Raw genomic sequence first — 26,192 nt, forward strand, 5'->3', positions numbered from 1 at the left:
GCTACCTGCTTTGCATGGAAGGGAGTAAAGTCTGCTCAGTGCTGGGTTCAAACCAGTTGGGATGGTAGCACAGGGCTCTTCCCTAGGTCAGTCTGACTTTTTTCTGCTTATACATGCAATGGCCAGCAACATAATCCTGCATAATATGTAATCTACCTGCAAATGGTCCAGTATTTCAGTGATGGGAGAACAATGTATTTGGTGGCGTAAGCAAATTCTGGGAAAGGTAATACAGTGGTATCTTGGTTCTTGAACGAAATCCGTTCCGGAAGCCTGTTCGGCTTCCAAAACGTTCAAAAACCAAGGCGCGGTTTCCCATTGGTTGCAAGAGCTTCTTGCACTCAGCAGAAGCCGTGTCACGCATTCGGGTCCCAAAAAACGTTTGAAAACGGAAGCATTTACTTCTGTGTTTTTGGCGTTCGAGAACCTAAACGTACGGCAACAGAGGTGTTTGGGAACCGAGGTCGCACTATAGTAATGAAATAAAAATATTAAAATTTCAGATGTTTAGTCCAGAGCTTTAGTTTATGCAAATTACAGAACACATTAGCACCACTTGCTATTAAATTTCAGCTACTTCAATGGACCTGCGACCATAACTGTAAGCTTTGTATCAAGCATGAACTCATAAGCTATATACTAAAAAAGCATGTAGAATTACAGTAATGACCAAAGAGTCTAATATGTGGCTTTCCCTTCTAAACTACATTTTAAAAAGGAGCATTTCAAAAGAGTTAAATTCTTTCAGGTTTTACGAAGCTTAATGAGCCCAAAGTTCCATTGTGTTCTGGTGTGTTTAAATACAGACATATTGCTGCTGTCAGTATGTCAGAGTTAGTCCACTTAAAGAAACAATATGGCAACTTGTGTATATATGCCAAGAGGCTCATAACCAGAAGTACTGGTATAAAGATTATGCATATTGATGGAGTAAACAGAACCTTTAGTATCTGCTGAGATAAGTAAAGCAGAACAAAGATTTAAACATACATGTTTCTTAGTTCAGAAAGACCTATTTTTGGCCTATTTTCTGCTCTTCACAATCACAAATCTAAATTACATTCCTCAAGAAAAGGTAATGCATTTAACAATTCCCTTTATCCCTCATATAACATGTATTGCAAAAATTCACCTAATGAGGACAGTAACTGACCAAGCACCCACATGCTTAAAGATAAATTTGTCAATTTTGTTACCTGCCCAGAAACCAGAGCGACACCAAAAAAAGGGGGTAGGCATTTTAGCAGCTAGGTTGAAGACAAGTACAGCATGAGAAGATGGCCTAGATTCTAAATGCCAACCCTGACAGACTGATTCCACACTTAAGAAACATGCACACACTTATCTGCAGAATATAACAGATATGGTCAAATACCCAGTGTATTTTTCATGAGTGCTAATTACATATTTAAGTTAGGTTTTCAGCATTCCAAGTTGCTTCAAGTTATTAATAAAGAAACTAATGCATACAGTACTCGGTTACATTACTCATATTTTGAATAATACCATACCATTTGGAATTTATTTGTACCTATATTAGGTGCTTTTTACTACCTACATTCAGCAAACAAGTATTTTTCATTTCAGCGTTTTTTTGTCTCAGTTAGGATTCTCCCATGTGATCTTCCCCCCATGTTTTGCAAGGAAGCCTACTTCTGAAAGCACTTCCAGATAAAATAAAAAGCACTGGTGTCTTACCATTGGTGTCTGTAATTGTTACCCGAGCTCTCGTGCTGTCATTCCCAAGCCTGTTGCTTGCTTTGCATGTATATTCTCCAGCATCAGCCAGTGAAGCCCTAGAAATGCGAAGTTCTGAGAATGTCCTAAGGGAAAACAGGAACAATCAGGATTACACCATGTTATGGCTATTGGGTGGTTGCTCGAGAGTGATCAGGCAAGATGCCTCACTGGTCTTTTCAAAAGCTTTATTATTGGTGCTAAAACCTTTACAATGCAGAACGCCTCTATTCCATGTCTTGCTCACTCACTAGCAGAATCCGAGAGTGGGCGGTCCTTAAACTTTCCCCAGCAGAGTAGTTTCTTGACCCCCAGCCGACGCCTCCCCTCTCTGCGCGGAAGCCTACTGCGCAAGGAAGGCTTGGGTAAAGGGGGACCTCCCTCCTCCCCGCTTTGCTCAGGCAAGGTGTCCTGGCACCGCCTTGCATCCTCCGAGCCCTGCATCTCCTCCCCACTAGAGGCGTGGCTTCCTTCCTCCGCTGAGAAAGTGCTGCTTCCCACGATTTTTGGAGGCTCTCTGTAATCCATCTGCCTTTCCACCTCTCGCCTCTGAGCCAATGGCAGTTCCCTGACACACCACTTATACATTACAATAGCCTCCTCCAACCTACAGATGTTTTGGATGACAAGTCAAATTGTGCCTGATCATTGGCCATGGTGCCTAGGTCTGATGGGAATTGTAGTCTAAAACATCTGGAGGGCACTAGGCTGTGGAAGGCTACACTAGATCACAAGCAGTTTCTTCGCATGGTTAATTAATTTCCTTTTTTAAAAAAAAATTTATTAACAGGCCAATCAAATCACATTATTTCCAAATCAGATTAGTTCCAAATTATACAGCCAGATTTTTAAATTTTGTTGGGAGTGCCCATACTCCAAGCTCCGAATGGGGGTCCAAACATCACTTATACTGCTGCTTTAATTAGACAGTTCTATCCAGTTCTGTCCAGATAGTCTCTTTATTACTTTCTTCATCTTCTTGTTGTTATCGTATATTCTTTTCTTTGCGATCTCTGATAATCTTCACAAGCGGGTTAGAAACAAACATCCTCTGTGTGTGTTTTACACTCTCCAAAAATCATATCACATAGGGACAGACAAGAGAAAAGCAGGTATTTTACCCTTCTAATCAAAATCAAGCATTTTAGGAAGGTTAGCACATTTTAACTCTCTCACTGAAATAAACGGGACTGCTGGAGAGTTTTACATCATTAGTTTCAGGCTTTCAGTTTTGTAAACTTTAAAAAAAATGAAATCTGATTCTTAGGATTGTCTTCTGCACTAGACAGCATGGTTACCCACCATGATTTATACATCTTCATGAAACTATTTCTCAAAATTATTCAATGCTTCACTTCCAGTTCCTCCTAGTGACCTATTAAGGCCTCCAAATCCATACTGGAAACCACTTAACAGCTGTTGTTATGTTGTTCAGATAATTTGGGTAGAATAATAATAATAATAATAAATTTTATTTATTTCCCGCCCTCCCCAGCCAAAGCTGGGCTCAGGCCAGCTAACAATAAAACAGTACAAAAGTACAGCACAAACAACATTCTAAAATCATTCATTATAAAATTAATTAATTAAATTCAAGCCACTGGTCACCATTGGGCCAGAGCTCCATGAAGATTGCCAAGGGAGGGAGTCAGGCTGTGCCCTGGCCAAAGGCCTGGCAGAACAGCTCTGTCTTGCAGGCCCTGCAGAAAGATGTCAAGTCCCGCAGGGCCCTAGTCTCTTGTGACAGAGTGTTCCACCAGGTCGGAGCCACAGCCGGAAAAGCCCTAGCTCTAGTTGAGTCCAGCCTAACTTCTCTGTGGCCTGGGACCTTCAAGATGTTTTTATTTGAAGACCGTAAGTTTCTCTGTGGGGCATACCAGGAGAGGCGGTCCCGTAGGTACGAGGGTCCTAGGCCGTATAGGGCTTTAAAGGTTAAAACCAGCACCTTAAACCTGATCCTGTACTCCACCGGGAGCCAGTGCAGCTGGTATAGTACCGGATGAATGTGATCTCGCAGCGAAGACCCCATAAGGAGTCTCGCCGCGGCATTCTGCACCCGCTGGTGTTTCTGGGTCAGTCTCAAGGGCAGCCCCATGTAGAGCGAGTTACAATAATCCAGTCTGGAGGTGACCGTCACGTGGATCACAGTGGCTAGGTCAGGGCGAGAGAGGTAAGGAGCCAACTGCTTAGCTTGGCGGAGATGGAAAAATGCCGCCTTTGTTATAGCTGCAATCTGCGCCTCCATGGAAAGGGAGGTATCGAAGATTACACCCAAACTCTTAACGGACGGTGCTGGCACTAATTGTCAAGAATGCTTGATAAACGTACAAAAACAGCAGTGACAGTCAGTGCCATCTAATATATCCTATTTTGATGCAGCAAGGCCACCACCTGACCTCTCTCCTCTCATTTTCGTTGCAAGCTTCCCATCTTAAAGACTTACACTGACTTTTTTTTAAGACAAACCTCTATGAAGTGTTCTCATTGGAGTAAGAACTCAGAAAGCCACCCCAAGAGTTTGGCGATTACAGATATTGCAAGTGAAAAATAATCCACAGGTACATATTCTTACATTTGGCACAGGAATCTATCAACAAAAGCTTTAAAGGAAATACGTCCTTGAAAAAGCAACTCCAGCTGATTGGCAAGTATGCATTGCACCAAGAACCAGGCATATACCTGGGCTGCTTTCCTAATGGCTTGCCAACTTTAAAGATGTTTGCAGTCAGTAAACCATCAAGAAAGCACCCCAGCCTTCAAGGAATGGCCAACCTGCTATTGCGCAGAGGTCTGTCAAGTGAATAGTGACAAGCTGTAGCCTAGTGAGGCCTTGTTTTTCCCAAACCCCAGCTGTGTCACTTTGGTTGAAAACACCTCCTCAAACATCAACAGTACAATCCTATGCATGTCCACTCAGACACGTAGTTAAATGAAGCTTACAGGTGAGTGTGCATAACAGGATCTCAGCCTTAGATGTACAGTGGTCATCAGGTTAAGAACTTAATTCGTTCCGGAGGTCCGTTCTTAACCTGAAACTGTTCTTAACCTGAGGTACCACTTTAGCTAATGGGGCCTCCTGTTGCCACCGCCCAATTTCTGTTCTCATCCTGAAGCAAAGTTCTTAACCTGAGGTACTGATTCTGGGTTAGCGGAGTCTGTAACCTGAAGCGTCTGTAACCCAAGGTACCACTGTATCTATTCACTGCAGAGCAGGCATGTTCAAAGAAGAAAAGGCAGCTAAAAGATTGTATATGTGAGTAGCCACAGTCACTTTCCCATCACCTTTGAACTCTGGGGGCCTGTCAACTGGAATAGGTGTCTCTGCGGAAGAATTAAAAGGAAACTACTCTGACTGTGCAACGTGTTGGGGCACTTGTGTGCCATCCTTTCTCAGTGGTTTCATTTCTAATTTTCACCAGCCAGGTGAAGCAGTACTAACAAGTAAAGGAGAGGGTTGAAGAAGACTGGAAGAAATTTAAGATTTATTTAAAAAAACATTGCAATTTGGTTGAATGTTAAGAAAGGACACTAGATCATAAATAATTGTGCACCACTAAATTAGATGGAATTAAGATGACAAGTAAGTTGAGGAAAAATTATAAACCTATTGGATAATTAACAGACTATAGTTAAATGAATGTGACACAAGATTGTAAACAAGATGATAAATTGCGGGCAAGAATTGACAATGATGCAAGTGGGAGCGGGAGATGTGAGGGAGTCCAAAGAAGTTAAGAAAGTATGTTATGATGTATGTTACACTGTTCTTTATTTTTGTATTTATGTTTAAAAAATTTAATAAAATATATTTTTTAAAAAAATAACAAGTAAAGGCTTCTGGGAATTCTGCTCGCAAATGGGGGCTGGGAAAGACATCACCACTTCTGGCTTATTATCACTTTTGAGAAGATAACACATATTTGTACTAAAAGTTCAGTACAATTATTTTACACGTCATCCTCCGCTGGTTTCCAAGTAACAGTGTGTCATTCGTTTTGCATTTTAAGGGTTCAACAAACCAATAGCCTTTGGCGGGGATATATTTTGCTCGTCCTTAAAAAAAATAATGAAAACAAATGGTCACTTCAATGCTGCAAGAAAATTCAAAAAGAGATGCTAAAAATTAGGGGTGCTCCATCCATGCAGGGCAACACCACTACTAACATGCCACAAAATCATCTACTGGTCTCATTTGCAAAAAAAAAATAAAATAACTAAATTCCAGATACGTCATATTATCTGAACTGGGCCCATGATATATGGATTTTTGTTATAATTTTGAAATACAGAAAAAGAGAAAATAAATGACCACAGGGACAGCTCCCTGTTTTCATGGTGGCCATGACATCCCAAAACAGCCCTCCTAAGGTGATCTCAAGATGCATGTTGTAATCCCCTAGAATCCTCTTCCCAGAACCATGTTACCCTTGCCAGCTCAGAGAGGGAGAATGTTGGCGACTTCTGGTGGGTGGCACAACCAAACTCTCTCTTTCTCTGGCTCAATACGAGGTACAACTTGTTGTACCTGACTCCTAAGGAGACTAGTTCACTAGTGAGAGATTGTATCCCTATGAACAATGGCAATGCCCTTCCTGGCCCTCCCATCTACATTGGTAGTGCATGAAGTATCCTGGAGGAGGCACAGTTGAGAAAGTACAGGTGTGATGTCTCCTCCGCCAGCCTTCCCTGCATAGGCATGGAGCAAAACTCTTAAAAATACTTTTGCCACGATCAATCAGACTCAGTTTGTGGTTGCAGACTCTTACCAAACCATTTGTCACTACCTTTGACACAATGACAGATGAGGACAACAGAGCATTTATCTGGTTTTAATTGTAAGCAGCAAAAAAATGTTTTGTGCACCACAAAAAAAAAGGTTAAGTGCTTTCTTTGATTCTGGCTGCTGTGTGGGATGGAGTACTGCAGCCATGACAATAAGCACTTTCCATATGTTAGTTCTTCGAAATGAAGCTACGAAAGCTCTGCTCTTTCTCCCTCTATCAAATGACATATGCCAAGATCAGCAGCATGGAGGACATATGTGCCTCGATACTTGATCCAATAGCATTTGAACAGGAAGAACTCACTAAAAACACCAATGTTTCATGAACCTGGGAATCCAAGGACATGAAACTAAAGTATAAGCCATCTTCTCCCCTTCCCCTGTGCATGCTGACATTACTTTGGCAAAGGCAATCTTCAATAGCTTTGCTTCTCATCATCTGCATGAGGCAATCTCTAGAAGAGGAATTGCAAAGGAAGAACCAAGGCATATTACTACCTTTGGGGAAGACTATGCAAAGCAAGGCTCAACCAAGTACTGTACTAATATTCCTGTCTTGCAAATGGGATCCTCATAGCAGAGGGTCCTGGTTGCGCTCGGGACCCAAGAGCTCACCTGACAGGGTTAAAATGGGGGGGGGGGGAGCCGGAAGTCCTGGCCAATTCCCCGGGGATCATGCCAGGCAGTTTTAGTCAATAGCCAGTAGGTGGCGTGATCCCAGAGGCTTTAAAAACAGCAGTGTGATGCAAGTGGGGCACTTGCATTTGCACGGCTGAACACCCGCCCACCTTCCCCTAGTTTAGGTAGAGTCGCTAGGCCTTGCTTTGGTTTGGGTCGCCTGTTTTGGAACAGGGGCTGGGTAGGATTTTTTTTCCATTCGGCAGATTGGCTTTTAGCCATTTGGTTTTCGCCTACCCCTTAGCAGATCGTCACAACTTGTAAGGTGGCGGTTAGGCATTGGCTCAGTTGGATTGTGGGGAGGGGAGGTGCGGCCATCAGCTGCCCCTCCAGGAACTGGGCATTCCGTTAAAGAAATCTGGGGGTCCTGGATCTCGTCCGAAGTCTGCTTGAGGGGCTAGGGCCATGCCAGGACCACAGGAACCCCGGGGTGAGCTTAGGTTGGTCCTCATCGACCTTGCTCCCTTGTTTGGGTTATCCCATTTGACCATCACCCTGAGAGGTGGAGTCAGTTATAATGGGGAGTCAATGCCTAAGCCAATAATGCTCACGTGATTGTATTTCAATAAAGTTGTGGCCAAAATTTGCCCAAAAACTTAAACTAATATAAGTGTCCGTGTGTATTTATTTTGGGGGTGGGCCTTGGGGCCACAGTGCGGTGGTTAGAGAGCTGAACTAGAAACTGGGAGAATAGGGTTTCAATCTGTACTTGGCTATGAAGCTCACTGGTTGATCTTGGGCCAGTCACTGCCTCTCAGCATAAATTGTTGTGACGATTGAGTGAAGGGGGGGGGAGAGAACCATGTACACCGCCCTGACCATCTTGGAGAAAAGGGTGGGATATAAATTCAAGGAAAATAAACACTGTAGGAATTAATGTGCACCTTGACTCAAATATGGGAGGCAGACCTCAGGCTTGCCTGCACAAAAATTTATAATTTTCTTTGTGAAATGCTTAGTTTTTCAAGTAGTTTGCACTAACATTTTAGCTTCATGGTCACTCTGTGAGGTAGGTGAGGCAACCAACTATTTACGAAATTTATTGAGTTTCATGGCTAAACGGGGTTTTTAAAATGCCCAAATTGGATAATGTCACTGTGGTATAATAGTAGCTTTGGATATGGACATCACAATTATTAATGATTAAAAACTGATCCAGCCTCATTAGTAAAAACTGGAGCTAACACCCATGGACCTGAGATCGATCACATATTCACAGACTCTGCTAATAGTGTCTAGGCCAGTCTTTGCCAACTGGTTTCCCCAGCTCAGCAACTGGAGGGCATCTGGGTTAGCTAATGTTAGTCTAGGTCCAGGAGCACCCAATAGAGGATGGGAATGTTTTCCTTTCAGAACACAACACAACACCTAGAAAAAAAATAATGAAAAGCCTCAACACCTTCCCCAAAGAGTTATTATGTTTTGTGTGTCCAAAGCACTGTGGATGCAAATCTTCCTAACTGGGTTTAAAACAGTTTGGTTCTTCCAACAGATGCTAATATGGATAATAACAATAAGGCAATGTATGTGCCTTGGAACAAATATAAGGATTATATAAGAGCTACAATGTTATTTTTATGAAGCAAGATATAACAGCAGCACCATCATAAAACCATTCAGTGAAACTGAAGTGATAACCTATTTCCATTAATTTGCACACATCACAATACACTGTTGGGCACACTGAGGTAATTAATGCAGTAGATGCCCACTCTGTGGTGAATAATTCAATTTTCCTCTTACAACTCAGCTTCTTAGATACATCACTGTATACTTACTTTTGTTTTTTGGGGCTCTTGATCTTGATGTTCTCCGGTCTATTTTTTTTTGTTATTTCCTTTTCATTTTTTAACCATTTGAATTTGAGAGAGGTGTGCTCAGAAATGGCTTCACATCTGAGAATTAATGTTTGACCCACAACTGATTCCTGGCTTTTCATCTCCTTCAATTTAGGAGGCACAGCTAAAAAAGAAAGAAAGAAAAAAGAATGTTTTAAGTGACTAGTTAGCTCTTGTTTTTCCCCTTTCAAAGACAAAAGGTGACGCATCTGAACAATTCAGGGTGTTCTAAGATTCATAAAGATCATTTTGACATATATTTTTTTACAAGAATAATGAGGAGAGGGGTGGAGGAGTCAAGCATCAAGAGCCAGGGAACAAATGAGAATCACTAATTTATGGTAGCCATGTGGATATATTAAGAGTATTATCACATACACAGAAGAAATTGTAGTTTAACAAAAAGGAAAAGGAAAGTTTATGTGGATGTTCAGTGTAACCAAAGTTGCATGTTAAAAAATGATGTTCTTTTTAGCATGTCTTTAAAACATCTATTTCTACTTGGGAAGGTGAAATATTTTGCAGGGAGACTAATTTCATTGGATTATAAAAAGAAGAAGAAGAGTTTGGATTTGATATCCTGCCTTTCACTCCCTTTAAGGAGTCTCAAAGGGGCTAACATTCTCCTTTCCCTTCCTCCCCCACAACAAACACTCTGTGAGGTGAGTGAGGCTGAGAGACTTCAGAGAAGTGTGACTGGCCCAAGGTCACCCAGCAGCTGCAGGTGGAGGAGCGGAGACTTGAACCCGGTTCCCCAGATTACGAGACTACCGCTCTTAACCACTACACCACACTGGCTCTCAAAAGCCACATATTTATACAAGCATCTACTGCAAAGTAGCAATGAATAGATGGGAGATACAGGTATCTTCCCAACACTTCTTCCTAAGGTGATATTGTCTAGTAGTATACCCATGAACATATGGGCAAAAGTAAGGGCATAGCTAGTGAATTACCGTATTTTTCGCTTTATAACACTCACCCGACCATAACACACACGTAGTTTTTAGAGGAGGAAAATCCGTAGGCATGCCACCCATAGGCATTCCCTCCATAACACGCACAGACATTTCCCCTTACTTTTTAGGAGGAAAAAAGTGAGTGTTATGGTCCAAAAAATACGGTAGTTATTACACTAACCTTTTAAACAACACATATAAAGCATGATTGCCCCCTTGAATCTGATGAACGGATCATAAACACTCCGCTCAACAAACCTGGGTGAATTGAGATGTGTTTCATTTCCAGTTAGTGACTTTGGCATCAGAACCCCAAAACCCCAAAGCACTTTAAAACTTTTTTTAAAAACCCTCTATGAATTTTCAAGAATACAAACCGTGCAGATGGATCTTAAACACTTTGTGTTAATGTTGACCGGTGTTTCCCAAACTTGGGTCTCCAGCTGTTATTTTTGTGTGGACTACAACTCCCATCATCCCTAGCTAGCAGGACCAGTGGCTAGGGATGATTGGATATGTAGTCCAAAAACAGCTGGAGACCCAAGCTTGGGAAAAACTGATACCTGTAGCACATGTGCATACAAAACCAACAGCTAATGGTGCATTCAAACTGGAAAGAAGTATGTCAGTTGATTGTAGCGCATACAGAGGGAAGGTCAGGCCTATCCCTGTGAAAGAGAAAAAATGAGGCTGCTTTGGTTCCAATGGATCCTTGACAACCCCAAACTTCTATTGAACACCTCTGTTTACCCCCTGCTGCTGCTTGGGACATTTAAACCAGCTTTTTTCAGGGTTCAGGCATATTCAGTAGTGCAGGCAGCATATTCTCTGCAGACCTCCATCAGAACTTAAACCACTTCTCGATGCCCTCAGCTAGCCCTTAATGGTAGGATTGCAGCCTTAGTCCGTTATTCACCATTGAAACAAATGAAAGAAAATGTTCCTAGGTTCAATATATCCTATTAATAATAAATTAGGTGAGAATGGTTTACATTTTTGATATAATAAATTTGTTGTTTAGGCTGTCACTCAATTCACATAGCAAATGCAATATTCTGAACAGAAATCTATTTGGATTAAGTCTTGATGGTTCATATTCGTTTGTTACAGAAAACTCTCTGCTTTAAGCTCTTCACTTTTGCAGTAATATTATCAGGCTTCAAATGTTTTGCAACCACTTTAATCAATTGCCACTGCTATAATGTTGACATTTACCAACATTTGTTAAAAGAGCACATGCCAAAATGATCTGATTTCCCCCCTTTTTTTACTATTATGCAACAATTAATACGCAAAAGCATTTATAGTTTTCACCAACTAAAATAACAATTAGTGAACATCAGGAATGACATCCTAAGAATAAAGCTTTTCAGCTTCTAGAAAAACAGCTCCTTTTAAAGCAAACGTTGCTGGCAAATCAATTTGCTTATAAGGTAAATGCACCATTTGCAGAGTTCTGATCCTTCGCAGAGCAAGAAGATATTGGACAGAGCTGCTTTAAAATAATTTTTGTAACTTTACATGATATGCCATGAGACAGTCAAAAGCAAACTCAGAGAGAAAGAAGAAAGAAAGAAAAGCTGTTAAGAATGCCCAAGGGACTATCCTCAAAGCAGCGGTGTTCATATTAAGGTAAAGTGAGCCATGTTTCATGCACATTCCATGCCTGAAAATTCACTGAAATACTGCACAGTCTCATATGTAAGGGGAAAAAACTAGACAGACAGACATCCAAGTCTACCTTAGAGATTTCTTACTTCCCCCTCAATATGATCCTCTATGTCCCTCTTTTAACATGATTAATTTCCAAAGAAACAAGCAGCCCTGGTTACCCAGGAAGAAATGAGAGAAATGATCTTGCAGAAATGAGCCCCGAACTTGGCAGACCACAGTTCTATTCTTTGCTCCATCATGAGTCATTGACTGACCTTGTACTAGTCACTTAGCTGCTGTGGTTTTGCAATACTGCAAGGCCAGATCAGTTAAACTTCAAAGGAAGGTGCATGGGAAGAAAGTGCACTGCAAATTACGAAGTCAGCTTTGCAGACCTAAGTTGAGAGGAAGTTCCTCTGAACTCAGTGAAGCCTACTTCTGAATTAAAGTAAGACTGGCCAGCTCAAACAGCCACCATATCATGATTTTCTCTGGTTGTAAACCCCCTGTAGCCATTGTTTTGTAGGCAAATTGTCTTTTGTAAGGCACCACATTTCATTGTGCTTGCTTAACATAACAAACCCTACCTATAACTTGTGGTTAGTAAAGACAGTTTAACCACATTCTGCAAATATACTTGATAATAATGTCTTCCTCTTGACAAGAGAGAGGTTTGTTTTTTTAAAGTCAAACAGGATCAGCCATTAATCTGCTGCAAGTTGTTTTCAATGGCATAATTTAGTATAGGCATATCTAAGGAAATTAACGCTTTGACACTAGTATCTCTGCTTAAGAGGACAATCTCCCAGCCCTTTTCTAGTGTACAGAAAATGTTAAATACTAAGTAGTAAGCAGTAGTAGCAATATACAACCTACCTGGTAAAAAAATTGTTTCCACTAAACAAATAACAATTTTTTCAAGATAAAATAATGGAGGATCCAGCCTGGTCCTTAACATGAACTGGGATTAAGTCTCCTAATTTATTTCACCGAACACACTGTCAGTCACTAGCACTCAGATCTCCTATATCATTTTTATGATATATTTTTATACTATCCTTTGCCTAAAAATCTGCAAGGCCGTATACAATAAAAATAAAATAATTCATAATGCAATATTTAAAACCAGTTCTCATAAAATGCCATATTTATTTGCTATATAAGTTGACTAATCATAATAGCTGAGATTGTATATACAGAAAAAACATTTGCTATATAGAGAAGAGATGTTTTGCATGTGCCTCTGTATTAACAAAAAAAATTCCTTCCAGTAGCACCTTAAAGACCAACTAAGTTAGTTCTTGGTATGAGCTTGCACACGAAAGCTCATACCAAGAACTAACTTAGTTGGTCTTTAAGGTGCTACTGGAAGGAATTTTTTTTGTTTTGACTATGGCAGACCAACACGGCTACCTATCTGTAACTGGAACCTCTGTATTAAGTTACTTAAGCCAAATCCTCATGTCAGGGATAGATAACAGAACTTTCAGAGCAGAGGGTGCTTTCCACTGAGACCCTAGGCATATCCCCCTCTCCCAATACACTACTGCCCAAGTACATTTATGTGCCTCAACTCTCTGCTTTAGCTGCCAAACTCTCTGGTTTCTCCAATGAACCTCTGAAACATCCACAGTAGGTAAAGTGATTCCTTTTATTGGAATATACAGAATATTGCTATATGCAGTAAAACATACAGTAAATCTCTCTTGATGAGAATGGAAAAGTACAGAGAGCGTCAGATATAAATGATGTTACTTAGGCCATATTTAACCTTCAAAACAAACAAAGCAAGCAATAAAGTCAATAAAGAACTCTTTAAGTCCCAAATGCTGGGGACCCAAACCACATGAGGAGCTCCTAAATCCATATTTAAGACTTAGCAATTTACCTTATATTAAGGAATGCAAAGCATGCACATAATCTATTTCCTCTTTTGAGAGCTACAAACACTCAAAAAGAAAGAAAGGGTGTCTGGATTTCTCATAAGGGGTGTGCTTGCTTTGCATTCCTTAACATTTGGTAAATTGCTATGTTTTATACAGTCCATAGGCTAATAGGTTGCTATAGAATTAATACATTGCCTCTTTTCAAATCAAGACATGATCCAGAAACTATTTGATTTGTGCAGGATTTTTAAAGGGGTTGTGCCTAAGTACCACATGGCCAGACAGCCAATCTTCATGGCTGCTTAAAAAACAAACAAAACCCTTTAAATTTTGTTCAGTTATTTTGATGGGACAAAAACAGCAGGCCTTATAATCATTCCAAAAACTTACATAAGCCCCTGTAAAGGGGGAAAACTCAACTTTTTCACAAATTTGCAAACTGTTTAGGTAACAATCTCAAGATGTAGTAAGAATCAAGATAAGAACCAAGACTTCTGAGGAGAAAATGCTTCCGAGGTCTAGAGATGCTTTGTAAACATACAGGAGACTAATAATCTAAATGGTTAGCTACTTTTGCTTTGTAGAGGGAAATAACCATTCAGATTTATCCTATTAAGCCCTCTCAATGCATTTTTAAAAGTTACTCATATAGTCTCAGAGCCAGTTCTACATTTCCCCATCCATTCCTGAGCAAGAGACTTGTATTGGGTCTTTCCTGGAACAGGATACCTATTCCTCTTGTCTCCAGAGTCCTTAAATATGTCCTTCACACTTGTCTTTGAAACACAGAGAGAAGCTGGATGGACCAATTAAAGAACAAGTCTCATGTTTGGGGTAGTGACCTCTAAGTTAAATATGTGCCTCACATAGCTGTCTAACCTTGCTGAACGTTGGTATGGGCAGCATTCGTTAAAATGGTTAACCTACATTCATGTCTCTCCATGGCAAAGTACCATATTTTTCGCCCTATAGGACGTACTTTTCCCCCTCCAAAAATGAGGGGGAAATGTGTGTGCATCCTATGGGGTGAATGCAGGCTTTCGCTGAAGCCTGGAGAGCGAGAGGGGTCGGTGCGCACCGACCCCTCTCGCTCTCCAGGCTTCAGGAGAGCCCCACCACCAGGCCCACAAGCTCGTGGGACAGCGGGGAGGCGCAGCGTGCCTTTCCCACTGTCCCCCGACTTGGTTAGAAGGCTGGCGGAGGGCTTCCCGCAGCTTCGGCATCGCTCTGGGTCCCGTTCTGGGGGAGGAGGAAGCTCCGCTTTCCCTGCCCCCAGCCCCGCAAGCTCCCAGAGCGATGCCAAAGCTGCACACAGCTTCGGCATCGCTCTGGGTCCCGTTCTGGGGGCTGGCGTCGGGGGAAGCTCGGGCTTCCCCCGCCCCAGCCCCGCACCTGGGGAGGGGAGAATAATTCCCCCCCTTTATTCCCCCCCCCAAATCTAGGTGCGTCCTATAGGCCGGTGTGTCCTATAGGGTGAAAAATACGGTATATATTTAGAATCCAAAACAAGCTCAAGGGAATGTCCTCTTTTAAACCATTCTGGTGTGGAAATAAAGTAACATTAATTTCAGACCTGCTTAAATCCATGTGGTGTTTGTATTTCAAAATCTCAAGTCTGAGACTTTAAATACACTCATAATTAAATTCATGAGTGTGTAAATGAGCACCTGATTCAGAGACAAGTTTACCCTCACTAGGTGAATTACTACACGCGTTAAACCACAAAAAATCCATAGTACAGGATCAATATACTCTTAACAGATTTCTTAGAAGAGCTTCAGGCAGACACCAGGAAACGACTTTAGAGAAAGTTTCCAACATAACATTATGAAAGACATTATAAAGAGAGAGAAAAAATGTATCCTCTTTTAAAGTCATCCAAGTTGGTGGCCATCACTTCCGCCCAGGGAAATGAGTTCTATAGTTTAACTATGTGCTGCATGAATTAGTACAGTGGTACCTTGGTTGTCACTGGGACGCAGGTGGCATTGGGGGTTAAACCACGGAGCCTAGGACTTGCCGATCAGAAGGTCGGCAGTTTGAATCCCCGCAATGGGGTGAGCTCCTGTTGCTCGGTCCCTGCTCCTGCCCACCTAGCAGTTCGAAAGTACGTCAAAGTGCAAGTAGATAAATAGGTACCGCTCTGGCGGGAAGGTAAACGGCGTTTCCGTGCGCTGCTCTGGTTTGCCAGAAGCGGCTTAGTCATGCTGGCCACATGACCCGGAAGCTGTACGCCCGCTCCCTCAGCCAATAAAGCGAGATGAGCGCCGCAACCCCAGAGTCGGCCACGACTGGACCTAATGCTCAGGGGTCCCTTTACCTTTACCTTACCTTGGTTGTTGAACTGCTTGGCTTCTGAACAAATCGGCTCATGGACGCTGCAAACCCGGAAGTGAGTGTTCTGGGTTGCAAACATTTTTCGGAAGCCGAACATCTGACACAGCTTCCAATTGAGTGCAGGAAGCTCCTGCAGCCAATCGGAAGCTGCACCTTGGTTTTTGAACAGTTCCGGGAGTCGGATAGACCACTGTACTTTCTTTTATCCATCCTGACTCTTCCAAAACTCAGCTTCACTGGATCTCCAAGAGTTCTAGTGCTCTGAGAGAGGGAAAGAAAACATTTCTTTGCCGACTTTCTCTGTGTGATGTATTATTTTATGAACTTCTGTCCCCTCTTACAAACCTTTTCTCTAAACTAAAAAGTCCCAAAACTTGCAAGCTTTCTTAAGGGAGTTGCTCCATCCCCTTTATCATTTTGGTAGCACTTTTCTGAACCTTTCCCAACACTACAATATCCTTTTTGAGGTGAGGCAACCAGTATTCCAAATGTGGTCGCACCATAGATTTGTATAATGGCATAATTATACTGACAGTCTTATTTTCAATTCATTTCCTAATGATCCCTAGCATGGGTCAGTAGTTATGTCACAAAAAAGTATTAAGTAAGAACTGACCAAGAGCTGCTGAATGTCTACATGTAATCATTTAAGCAGCCACACAACTGCATAGAGAAAGCTAGTGTGAATCAGTGTATATTTTGCAATTAAAGTGACAGCCATCTGCATTATTGCAAAAAAAGGGTAGCTGTGACAGAAATGCCTGTAAACTTACTGTATCTGTCGCCCATTTTGTACATTGAGATGTATGCAGTTGTGTCTGTGCACCTGATCACAATGAGAAGCTCAGCAGTGTGAATCAGCCACAGTTTACCTCCCCAAGTTAAACAATATTGTTCACACAATTTTAACTTAATTTATTTATTGGCGCCTTGAATATAAACATACATTAAGCTGCATTTACTTGCAAAGCCAGCACAGCATCCCTGCAACGATGGTGTAATATAATTGTTGGCATAGCATTGCTGATGTTATAGTAAGTATTTTTTCTCTAAATGCTCAAATTCAGCAAAAGCAATGCATTTAGAAAACTGTTCTAATTTGGGGCAATTAGGATGTTATGGCTTGGGAGGGAAGAGAAGAGAAATGGTAGCCAATATCTGCTCCACTGCTTCCCAACAAAGTATTTTAAATACGCATGCATGATTCAATGGGCTTTTTCTACGAGAATGTATCCTGCCTTAATTTCCTTAATGGTTTATGAAGCTGCCTTAACTTATATGGTTGGAGGTTTATGGTTGCAAAGATGCTTCTGAAAAGGACACTGAAGGGAATTACTAGGAATGCTGTGCATTTATCTGCAGTAAAAAAAAACCAGTTTATTAGGAAATCAATCTGAACACCACTACTAACTTGGCTGGTGGCTCAGTGACTAGAGTATGTTAGAATCTTACTGAGCCTGTATATTTAAAGCTTAAATATATACAAAGTAAGCACCACGAAGATTTGGATGATTCTAGTTTTACTGGAATATCCATTGCAACCTTATTCTATCAAAGATAGCTGAGTTATTAATCAATATTGTTTTCTCCTGAATACATAGTTAACAAGGTAGGAGGCAGATTACTTACACTGAGTACTCAATGAGGTGTGTTTGCCTTTTCCATAGTTCAGTGTGTTGCCCCCGTTAGATAAAGCAAGGAGAAGCCTGGGACAGTTCAGCTGATCGAGCACGAGACTCTTAATCACAGGGTTGTGGGTTCAAGCCCCACATTGGGCAAAAGATTCCTGCATGGAAGGGGGTTGGACTAGATGCCCTCCGTGCTCCTTTCCAACTCTAGAAATTATGAGCCTATGATCCAACAGCCAGTAATTCTCCAGCATTTTGTTTCAGTAAACCTTATCAATAAACTGATATTGATCTGACAAAAGAGAAATGGGAAGATGCTTAGAAGGAAGTGATTAGGAAGAGAAATGGGGGGGGGGGCAAGGGATAGAAATGTTTTTGGGCGGTTTTTGTTTTTAAAAGGAAAAAGCAGCTCAGCTAATCTCACACATCATTAGCCCCCTGCTGGTAGAATTCTGAATCCACACACAGAGAGAAGCAGAGAGGGACACACATTGCTCTAGGAAAATGAGACCCAGGTCAGGTATTTATTGCAGAGTGTAGATCAAGTCATTATCTAGGCTGTGGTTCTGTCTGGAAATTGTAGATGATATAATGAAACAGCATAACAGTATTTTCGCCCCCAATCTTGACAGGATTAAACCAAGTTTTGACAATGTAATATTTCAGACTTTGATGCTTTAGAAGAAATTCAAAAGCACATTTGGAGAGTTATTCTGTTATTTTATTCTTATTAGTTTTTTCTGGGTTACCCAGGGGGCCTGTGCTGTATAAGAACAATAAAGAATAATAAAAAAAACTAGTATGAAAATAGGTTTGTAAAGCCTCAAAAGGAAATGCAAACTCCTGCAATTCATTACAGGAAAGAAGTAAGTTTATAAGATTACAAAAACCTGCACTGAGATAGAGGCTGCTAAATATAGTTACTGTCAGAGATGCTTTCTGTCAATAAGACAGCAATATATCATTAGGGACAAGGTCTGTACTTCTGCATTAGAAACTCAGATTTTTCAACTATATAAATCCATCTCATGCAAACCAGAGTTTTTTTAAAAAAAGCCTAACCAGTTTTCTTCAATTTGATCTTTAAAATGTAGACAACACATGAGAGGAAGTGAAAAGGGGGGGGGGGAGATAATGAGAGGAAGATGGACAAGGGTAGAATTCCTATCAAGATTTTGAACTATGAAAGCTAACATAGTTGGTGTTTTAAACTAGAGATTCTCTCGGTTTTATATACGCCATCCACTTCTATGCTAGATTCTTTGTAGTGTAATATAGAAGATTTAGCATATCAAGCTGCCTATATATCAGTATGACAAAGAAATGGAAACCTGCTTTTTGGTGGTTTTTGTATTAGCTATGGCTAAATATAGGGACGCAGGTGGCGCTGTGGGTTAAAGCCTCAGTGCCTAGGACTTGCCGATCGAAAGGTCGGCGGTTCCAATCCCTGCGGCGGGGTGCACTCCCGCTGCTCGGTCCCAGCGCCTGCCAACCTAGCAGTTCAAAAGCACCTCCGGGTGCAAGTAGATAAATAGGGACCGCTTACTGGCGGGAAGGTAAACGGCGTTTCCGTGTGCAGCTCTGGCTCGCCAGAGCAGCGATGTCACGCTGGCCACGTGACCCGGAAGTGTCTTCGGACAGCGCTGGCCCCTGGCCTCTTGAGTGAGATGGGCACACAACCCCAGAGTCTGTCAAGACTGGCCCGTACGGGCAGGGGTACCTTTACCTTTTATGGCTAAATATCAATTACAAATCCTGAACTGTAAAATCTAAAGTTGCTAGAGTGTTATGCATGTGTTCAAATGAAATCAAAATTGAATGGCTTATTCTGGGGGCATGCCACAAGTACAAAATATACTACAAAATATACTGAAAGATTTCTGTTTCAAGCAGGCAGCCATCAGTACTAAGAAGGGATATATACAGTACAGAAAAGGCAATTCTTAAGGAACAAACAGCTATTCTCTCCCACCCAACCTGGTCAAATTCTCATTGTTCCTATGCTAGGACTAATTTTTAGGCTTATGCAGAACATATACACTGAAAGTAGAGGAAACATCTGGGGGTTATTATAACACCACTTTGCTAGCCCACTGCATTGTACAAATCCCCGCAGGCAAGGAATCACCCTTGACCTGCCAAACACGATTACTGCAGTCAAGCAACTTCCTTCTGCTGCACAGCTGCTCTTCCCACCGTCAGACGGACTTGCCATGCTCATACTGGCTTCAGGAGGAAACAAGCAAAGAGTCCTTGTTGCCATAGTGAGCACATAAAGACTTCTTGGCTAGGTAAAGTAAATTAAGGATGAGGTCTAGCAGAAGAATTTTGGCTTCAGTACAGTAGGGGAGAGCACAACGAGGCCCCCTGAAATGATTTCAGCCCCATCCTCCCCTTACAGAGCCCCCAACTCTCATAAGCAAGGCATACCTCCCACAATTGCTGCTGCATTTCCAGTTTCTACTCCCTTGCATTCACTTTTCCTCGCTACAGATCTTTCCTCACTCACACATCCTTTCTTTTTTTCCCTCCTGCTCCCACTGAGCTCCGTCTTCCTGCTTCAACCTCCTCCAAGTTTTTCATACGTAGTCTCCTTAGTTTCCTTCCCCTTCACTACATGTCTAATTTCATTACAACTTGTGTCACCGCTGCCCCCAAGAACTCTGCACTAATTTATCTCCTCCTTCACATTTCCTCCATGGGTCACTATGTGAGTCCTAAAAGACCCTACCTAAACCACTCAGTCAGAGTCCATAAATTTACTTTCCCCCTGAACTAGTTTTGAATACTGGTCTCTCAAGTTTAGTATTATGTTCTATTAAATTTAAAGGGGGGAAATGTGGCTTGTAGAGTTCTCTGTCATATGTAGGTAAAGGTAAAGGGACGCCTGACTGTTAGGTCCAGTCGCAGACGACTCTGGGGTTGTGGCGCTCATCTCACTTTATTGGCCAAGGGAGCCGGCGCACAGCTTCTGGGTCATGTGGCCAGCATAACTAAGCCGCTTCTGGCAAACCAGAGCAGCGCACAGAAACCTTCCTGCCAGAGCGGTACCTATTTATCTACTTGCACTTTGACGTGCTTTTGAACTGCTAGGTTGGCAGGAGCAGGGACCGAGCAACGGGAGCTCACCCCGTCATGGGGATTCGAACCGCCAACCTTCTGATCAGCAAGCCCTAGACCCAGAATCTAAATAATAAGAAAAGGGGGGGGGGAGATGGAAGCAAACACTGGGCTTGCTGTATGGGATATAATAATCTCCTCCCCATCATAATCAAGCATACATTACCTGATGTGGTACAGTCTTCTCAAAATACATCTAAAGTTGCACATGACTTACTTCTTTGAAAGCACTTCTATGTGAAAAATCTCTACCCACAACAAAACTTCAACAGTATGGATCCTATTGTATTATCAAGTTATAGAAGAGATGCTTTCAAATAAGCACGTCCCACATGAAAAGAGAAGACTGTGCAGTTGCTGATCAACTGAACGAGCCCACAGAGAGGTTAGAAGAAGGATATACACTGAGGGAAACCAAGAAGATACAAGGAAATAAAGGAAATAAAAGAGTAAAACTTTCAAGCTCCCTGGTTGCAAGAGCAAACAAGCTTCCAAGCATAGAGGATAATTGCTTTCTCCAATGGAAGGTTCTTCTCCAGTACAGATGAAGACATGTAGCTAGTCCATCTAGAATCTGGTGTATAGTTCCCATATGCTCTTGATTCACAAATTAAATGCTCTCATCAGGTAGAGAATTTGGTTTCTGTGCCAGACTCAAACTTATGGCCCTGATTAGGCTTTGAGTTCATCTACAGTTTCGGGGAGTGGGATGTGAAGAATGGTGGAAATTACTATGAAGTTGCTTGCTAATTTTCCACAGCCTTTTCTGTAGATTATGCTGTTCCAATGTAGCTTTCATATGGTTGATTCATAAATGCTTGTTCATTGCTTTGATTACTCAGAGATAAGTGTATGGCTGTTTTTCCCCCATTGAGAATCATTACTTCCATATTTATTTGAAGTGATAATGAAAATTCTGTGGTGTTTGATCTATAATGGCTGTTTCATACATGCAAGCAATCATGTGATATTGCATCACAGTCAACAAAGGTTGAACATGCATGCTCACTAATCTATGCGATGTCTTTTAAGTAGCAGATCTACCTAGAGGTTTATGTGAACTGAACTAAGGAGGAAAGGTCAAGGTTGTCTTTTAAACATACTGTATGAAGTCACATATTTTTGGGAAGGTAACAATTTCCCTGTAATCAACCCTTGATTTTCAATATTTCTCAAATTAAGACTACAAATGTCTTGATGTAGCATTGTATCAATTTTCAGAAGACTATTCTGCAGAGTTTACTTATTAAGAGGCAATGAATTAACTATCCTCATCTTAGTGGTAGATTGATGGAATGTACTTGCTGACTACGATGCTCTTAAGTCTATCACGCAGTCTAAAATCGAGAGAAATGCATTTCTGAAAGTAACTGAAAGGACTTGTAGTGCTTTTTAAAGCTTCCACTACTGAATAGCTTGGTTTAAGACCTCTATTATATTTGTAGCAATACACAGCTTTCTCTCTCTCTCTCTCTCTCTCTCTCTCTCTCTCTGTGTGTGTGTGTATTAAATTGAATTCACAATCAATTAAAACAGCTTTCTGGAATTATGCCATAGTACAATAAAAGTATACTCAGAGAAAAAAAATGAATTGATTCTCCAATGGAACAATATTAAACAAGTTTCTATATGATGTACTTAAATGGAATGCCAGCCCTTCTTTGACAAAGAGTTCGCCATAAAATGTCCTTTTCACAGTCCTCCTTCAAACATTTGAAGCATTGTGCTTTCAACCAAAGGTTTAATGTTTTAAAGAGGTACAGCAGTGGGCAAACATATTGTTCTCCAAGAAAATTCTGAGGCAGTCATTAGTTTAAAAGATACTCTCTGCCTACACAAAACTAAACTTGCTGCTGAAAATTCAAACTTTCACGAAAATTGCAACAATATCTAGGCACTGCTGACAAGGCTGAAAATGACAAGCAGAGTCAGAAATTAGCCAGGCGCCAGGTGCATTTTGCAACTGGCATGGGTCCAACTGTGACTTCATGGAGATTTCTGGGCACCAGGTTGGCGACCACAGTTTAAAAACCACTGCCTTAGTCCATAGTTAATACCATTTCGATTTCCACTGTGCGCGTTTCTCCTTCTTGCATACTATGACAAGTAAATTGCTGTAAAAGCAAGCTACAGTCAAGCAACATAGCTGAAGTCATAGAATTGTAGAATTAATGTTGGAAGGCACCCAATGGGTCATCTAGTCCAACCCCCTTGGCAAAGAGATATTCTGTTGTGACGACCATAATCTAGGTTTGGAACCTAGTTTATATATCTGAGTTTCTAACACTGACAAGGCTGGGTAATTATGAAAGTCATTATTATGGAAGACCACAGAACACCGGTCCTGAAAGACCTACATTGGCTCCCAGTACGTTTCTGAGCACAATTCAAAGTGTTGGTGCTGACCTTGAAAGCCCTAAACAGCCTTGGCCCAGTATACCTGAAGGAGTGTCTTCATCCCCATCGTTCAGCTGTGAGGGCCTTCTGGTGGTTCCCTCAACGCGAGAAGTGAAGGTACAGGGAACCAGGAAGAGGGCCTTCTTGGTAGTGGCGCCTGCCCTGTGAAATGCCCTCCCACCAGATGTCAAGGAAATAAACAACTATCTGACTTTTAGAAGACATCTGTTCCCTGTTTAGGGAAGTTTTTAATTTTTGATGTTTTATTGTGTTTTTAATTCTGTTGGGAGATGCCCAGAGTGGCTGGGGAGGCCCAGCCAGATGGGTGGGGTATGAAGAAGAAGAAGAAGAAGAAGAAGAAGAAGAAGAAGAAGAAGAAGAAGAAGAAGAAATTCTTTAACAGTGTGCTCTGTGAACTCTGTGTGCTTCCCTCCACACGAATAAGGCTCACATGAGACCAAAGTAATGAGCAACAGAGGACGTGACCACTGTACCTCTGCATGATTTCTTAGCAGGCTATCTTAGGGGCAGGTATTTATTGTGGCTTTCTGTACTGGATGGGATTGAATCATTCAATCAATCAATCAATCAATCCCAACGCAGACGCACTTAGAATTATCTGTATTCAGAGGAGGCTAACTGCTGAATCTCTGCATCAGCTCTGGGCTAATAATAATAATAATAATAATAATAATAATTTATATCCCGCCTTTTTCCATGACAAGAAGCCATGACCAAAGCAGTAACTGTTTTTCTGCTTCAAACAACTAGCTTCTCTGAAGCAAGGTAATTCTTATTCTGATACATACAAAAAGCTAACATTTAGGTTTAAAATGTGAAGAGCCGACTCAATTTTAATTCAAAAAAGTGAACTTTATAAAACACAGCCCTAAGTCATTTCAAATGCCACCAAGAGTGAAAGAAGAAAGACAGGAAGAAAATTAGAGGTGATTCCCCCTGCCCTGTTTCTGGCAGAAGTCCATACAGCTTTCACAAATGTTTCCTCCAGGAGCTAGCAGTTGCCACCTTTTTATGATACATGTATTGGAAAATGAACATGGATACCCGCTCCCAATAGGTGCAGAAGGTGTGAAAACAAACAAATGCATGTCATGAATCTGAGGCCTGAGACAGTTTCTCAGTGGCATCAACCAGGTTCAAGTCCCATCACAAAAAGGGCAAAAAAACCCTCCTATACTTGGGGTGAGGGGGCAGAAGGCAAAATTAATATTGATGTTAACAATGACAGATGAATTTCCTATTTATCAATGAGAAAATGACCCCACTAGGCTGTCTATATTACTTAAAAATACTATTACCTATACTACTCTTGGACGCGGGTGACGCTGTGGTCTAAACCACTGTGCCTTGGGCTTGCTGATCAAAAGGTCGGTGGTTTGAATCCCCGCAATGGGGTGAGCTCCCATTGCTTGGTCTCTACTCCTGCCAACCTAGCAGTTCGAAAGCATAAAGTGCAAGTAGATAAATAGGTACTGCTCCGCCGGGAAGGTAAACGGCATTTCCATGCGCTGCTCTGGTTTCGTCAGAAGCGGCTTAGTCATGCTGGCCACATGACCCAGAAAAACTGTCTGCGGACAAATGCCAGCTCCCTCAGCCAGTAAAGCAAGATGAGCGCCACAACCCCAGAGTCATTCACGACTGGACTCAACTGTCAGGGGTCCCTTTACCTTTATACTACTGTTAAGAGTTTATGCAGGACAATATTTTTGAATTTAAGTAGCCTCAGACCTCTATCTCAGTACCTCAAGCTTTTTTCTCTGGTGCAGCTGGCGGTGGGGTAGAGAGAACATGTTCAAAGCATTTCACTACATACTTTTGTTTATTCTCTTTCTGTTCTGGACTGTGACTTTTTCCATGAAAACTGATAGTCAGTGCTCAGAGTGGGAGTCATTAGTCACAAATCCACCATGAAACTAGCCAGTCCTAATGATGCCTGACATCTAATTTGTTAAGGGAAATCTGAATCAATTTCAGTTCAAAGGAAGGGGGTAAGGAAACTAGCTATTTTCAGAAATAGAAATTTTTGCTTTTGAGCAGGTTTCGATGACTTTCCACATCACTCTAGGAAAAACAGAGGTTATTATTGCAGAATTAATGCAGAAATAGAGTAAAACATGAAACTGTTTCAGGAGTCCTTATTTTTCTTCATTAAGAAGGGTAATATTTTCCAAATCTGTGTGATTCAGCTGTTGACAAATTTCACAAAACCATTTCCAGAGGGAGCCTGGCTCACTAAAGTGCCAAAGGTTTAATGAAATAGTAAATTAAACAGAGTTTTAAAACACAGGCTTTTCTTTCACCATCACCCCTACCTAGCTGGTGACAGAGTCTATGATGTAATTAAATTACCTTCTACATAGTCCTGAAAACAGTTTCAGGATTAGCTCCTCTTCCTTCCTTCTGTGAGGAAAAGAATATGCGCACACAGTGTGGAAATATTAAGCAAAACTGGCAAATAAAATGTGAACAAGATGGGGTTCATGGGGTGTTAGGGGAGGGGCAGTACCTCTGGTGGGGGACATGTCATGCTCCATTTGGGGTTAGTTTGTCCACCTTTGCTCCCCACCCTGCACTCAGCTCTCACCTGTGGCTCCTAGAAGCTGCCAGTATGTGACAGCAGCCACATCCCAGAAAACAGATTTGATTGGCTGGCAAAAGCAGGTGAGGGTAACCAATGGGTCTCAAACCCTTGGTGAGTTAGGACAGGGGTTGGCAAAGTTTTTGTGGATTGGGCTGGTTCATGGTCCCGCAGATGCCGTGGTGGGCTGGAGTGTGTGTGTGTATGCGTGCACACTATTTCCGGTGTTCCTTCCGGTGCGGAGGAGGCGTGCACAGTTTGCCATTGGCTGCAGGAGCTTCCTGCAGCCAATGGGAAGCTGGCCAGCATTGGGGAAGGCGGTCCCTGCTCTGCTCCGCACTGGTATAGTGCGTGCACGGGAGCTGACCAAGTGAGTGTCGGGGGTCCATGGGCCGCTTGTGGCCCATAGGCCTTAGGCTGCCAACCCCTGAGTTAGGGACTTCCCTGCATGCAAAGACAGACTCCGGCGGATTGAGTGGATGAGAGCAATAGTGGGTCCAAACAGTCAAGAAGAACATCACTGCACAAGCTGTAGAGGAAAATGTGGGGAAGGTAGCTCATCTAGGCGAGAGAAAAC

The 26,192-nt window shown here is 41.8% G+C and overlaps 1 protein-coding gene across 5 annotated transcripts in view; it reads right to left on the reverse strand.

Moving 5' to 3' along the window:
• Window positions 1–26,192, reverse strand: part of NRG1 (neuregulin 1) — a 505,915-nt gene that overhangs the window by 138,333 nt on the left and 341,390 nt on the right. For 4 of the 5 annotated variants that reach the window (XM_083718891.1, XM_083718889.1, XM_083718892.1 and 1 more), the window contains 2 exons: window positions 8,977–9,160; window positions 1,699–1,823 (listed from right to left, as the gene is read on the reverse strand). In XM_083718891.1, the coding sequence (XP_083575017.1) occupies window positions 1,699–1,823; window positions 8,977–9,160 (309 nt within the window). Of the gene's footprint in view, window positions 1–1,698; window positions 1,824–8,976; window positions 9,161–26,192 lie in introns of those variants that run through there. The other variant, XM_083718895.1, reaches the window with a different exon arrangement.

Source organism: Podarcis gaigeae (genome assembly GCF_964106915.1).
Source record: "Podarcis gaigeae genome assembly, chromosome: 17".
Taxonomy (NCBI): Eukaryota; Metazoa; Chordata; class Lepidosauria; order Squamata; family Lacertidae; genus Podarcis; species Podarcis gaigeae.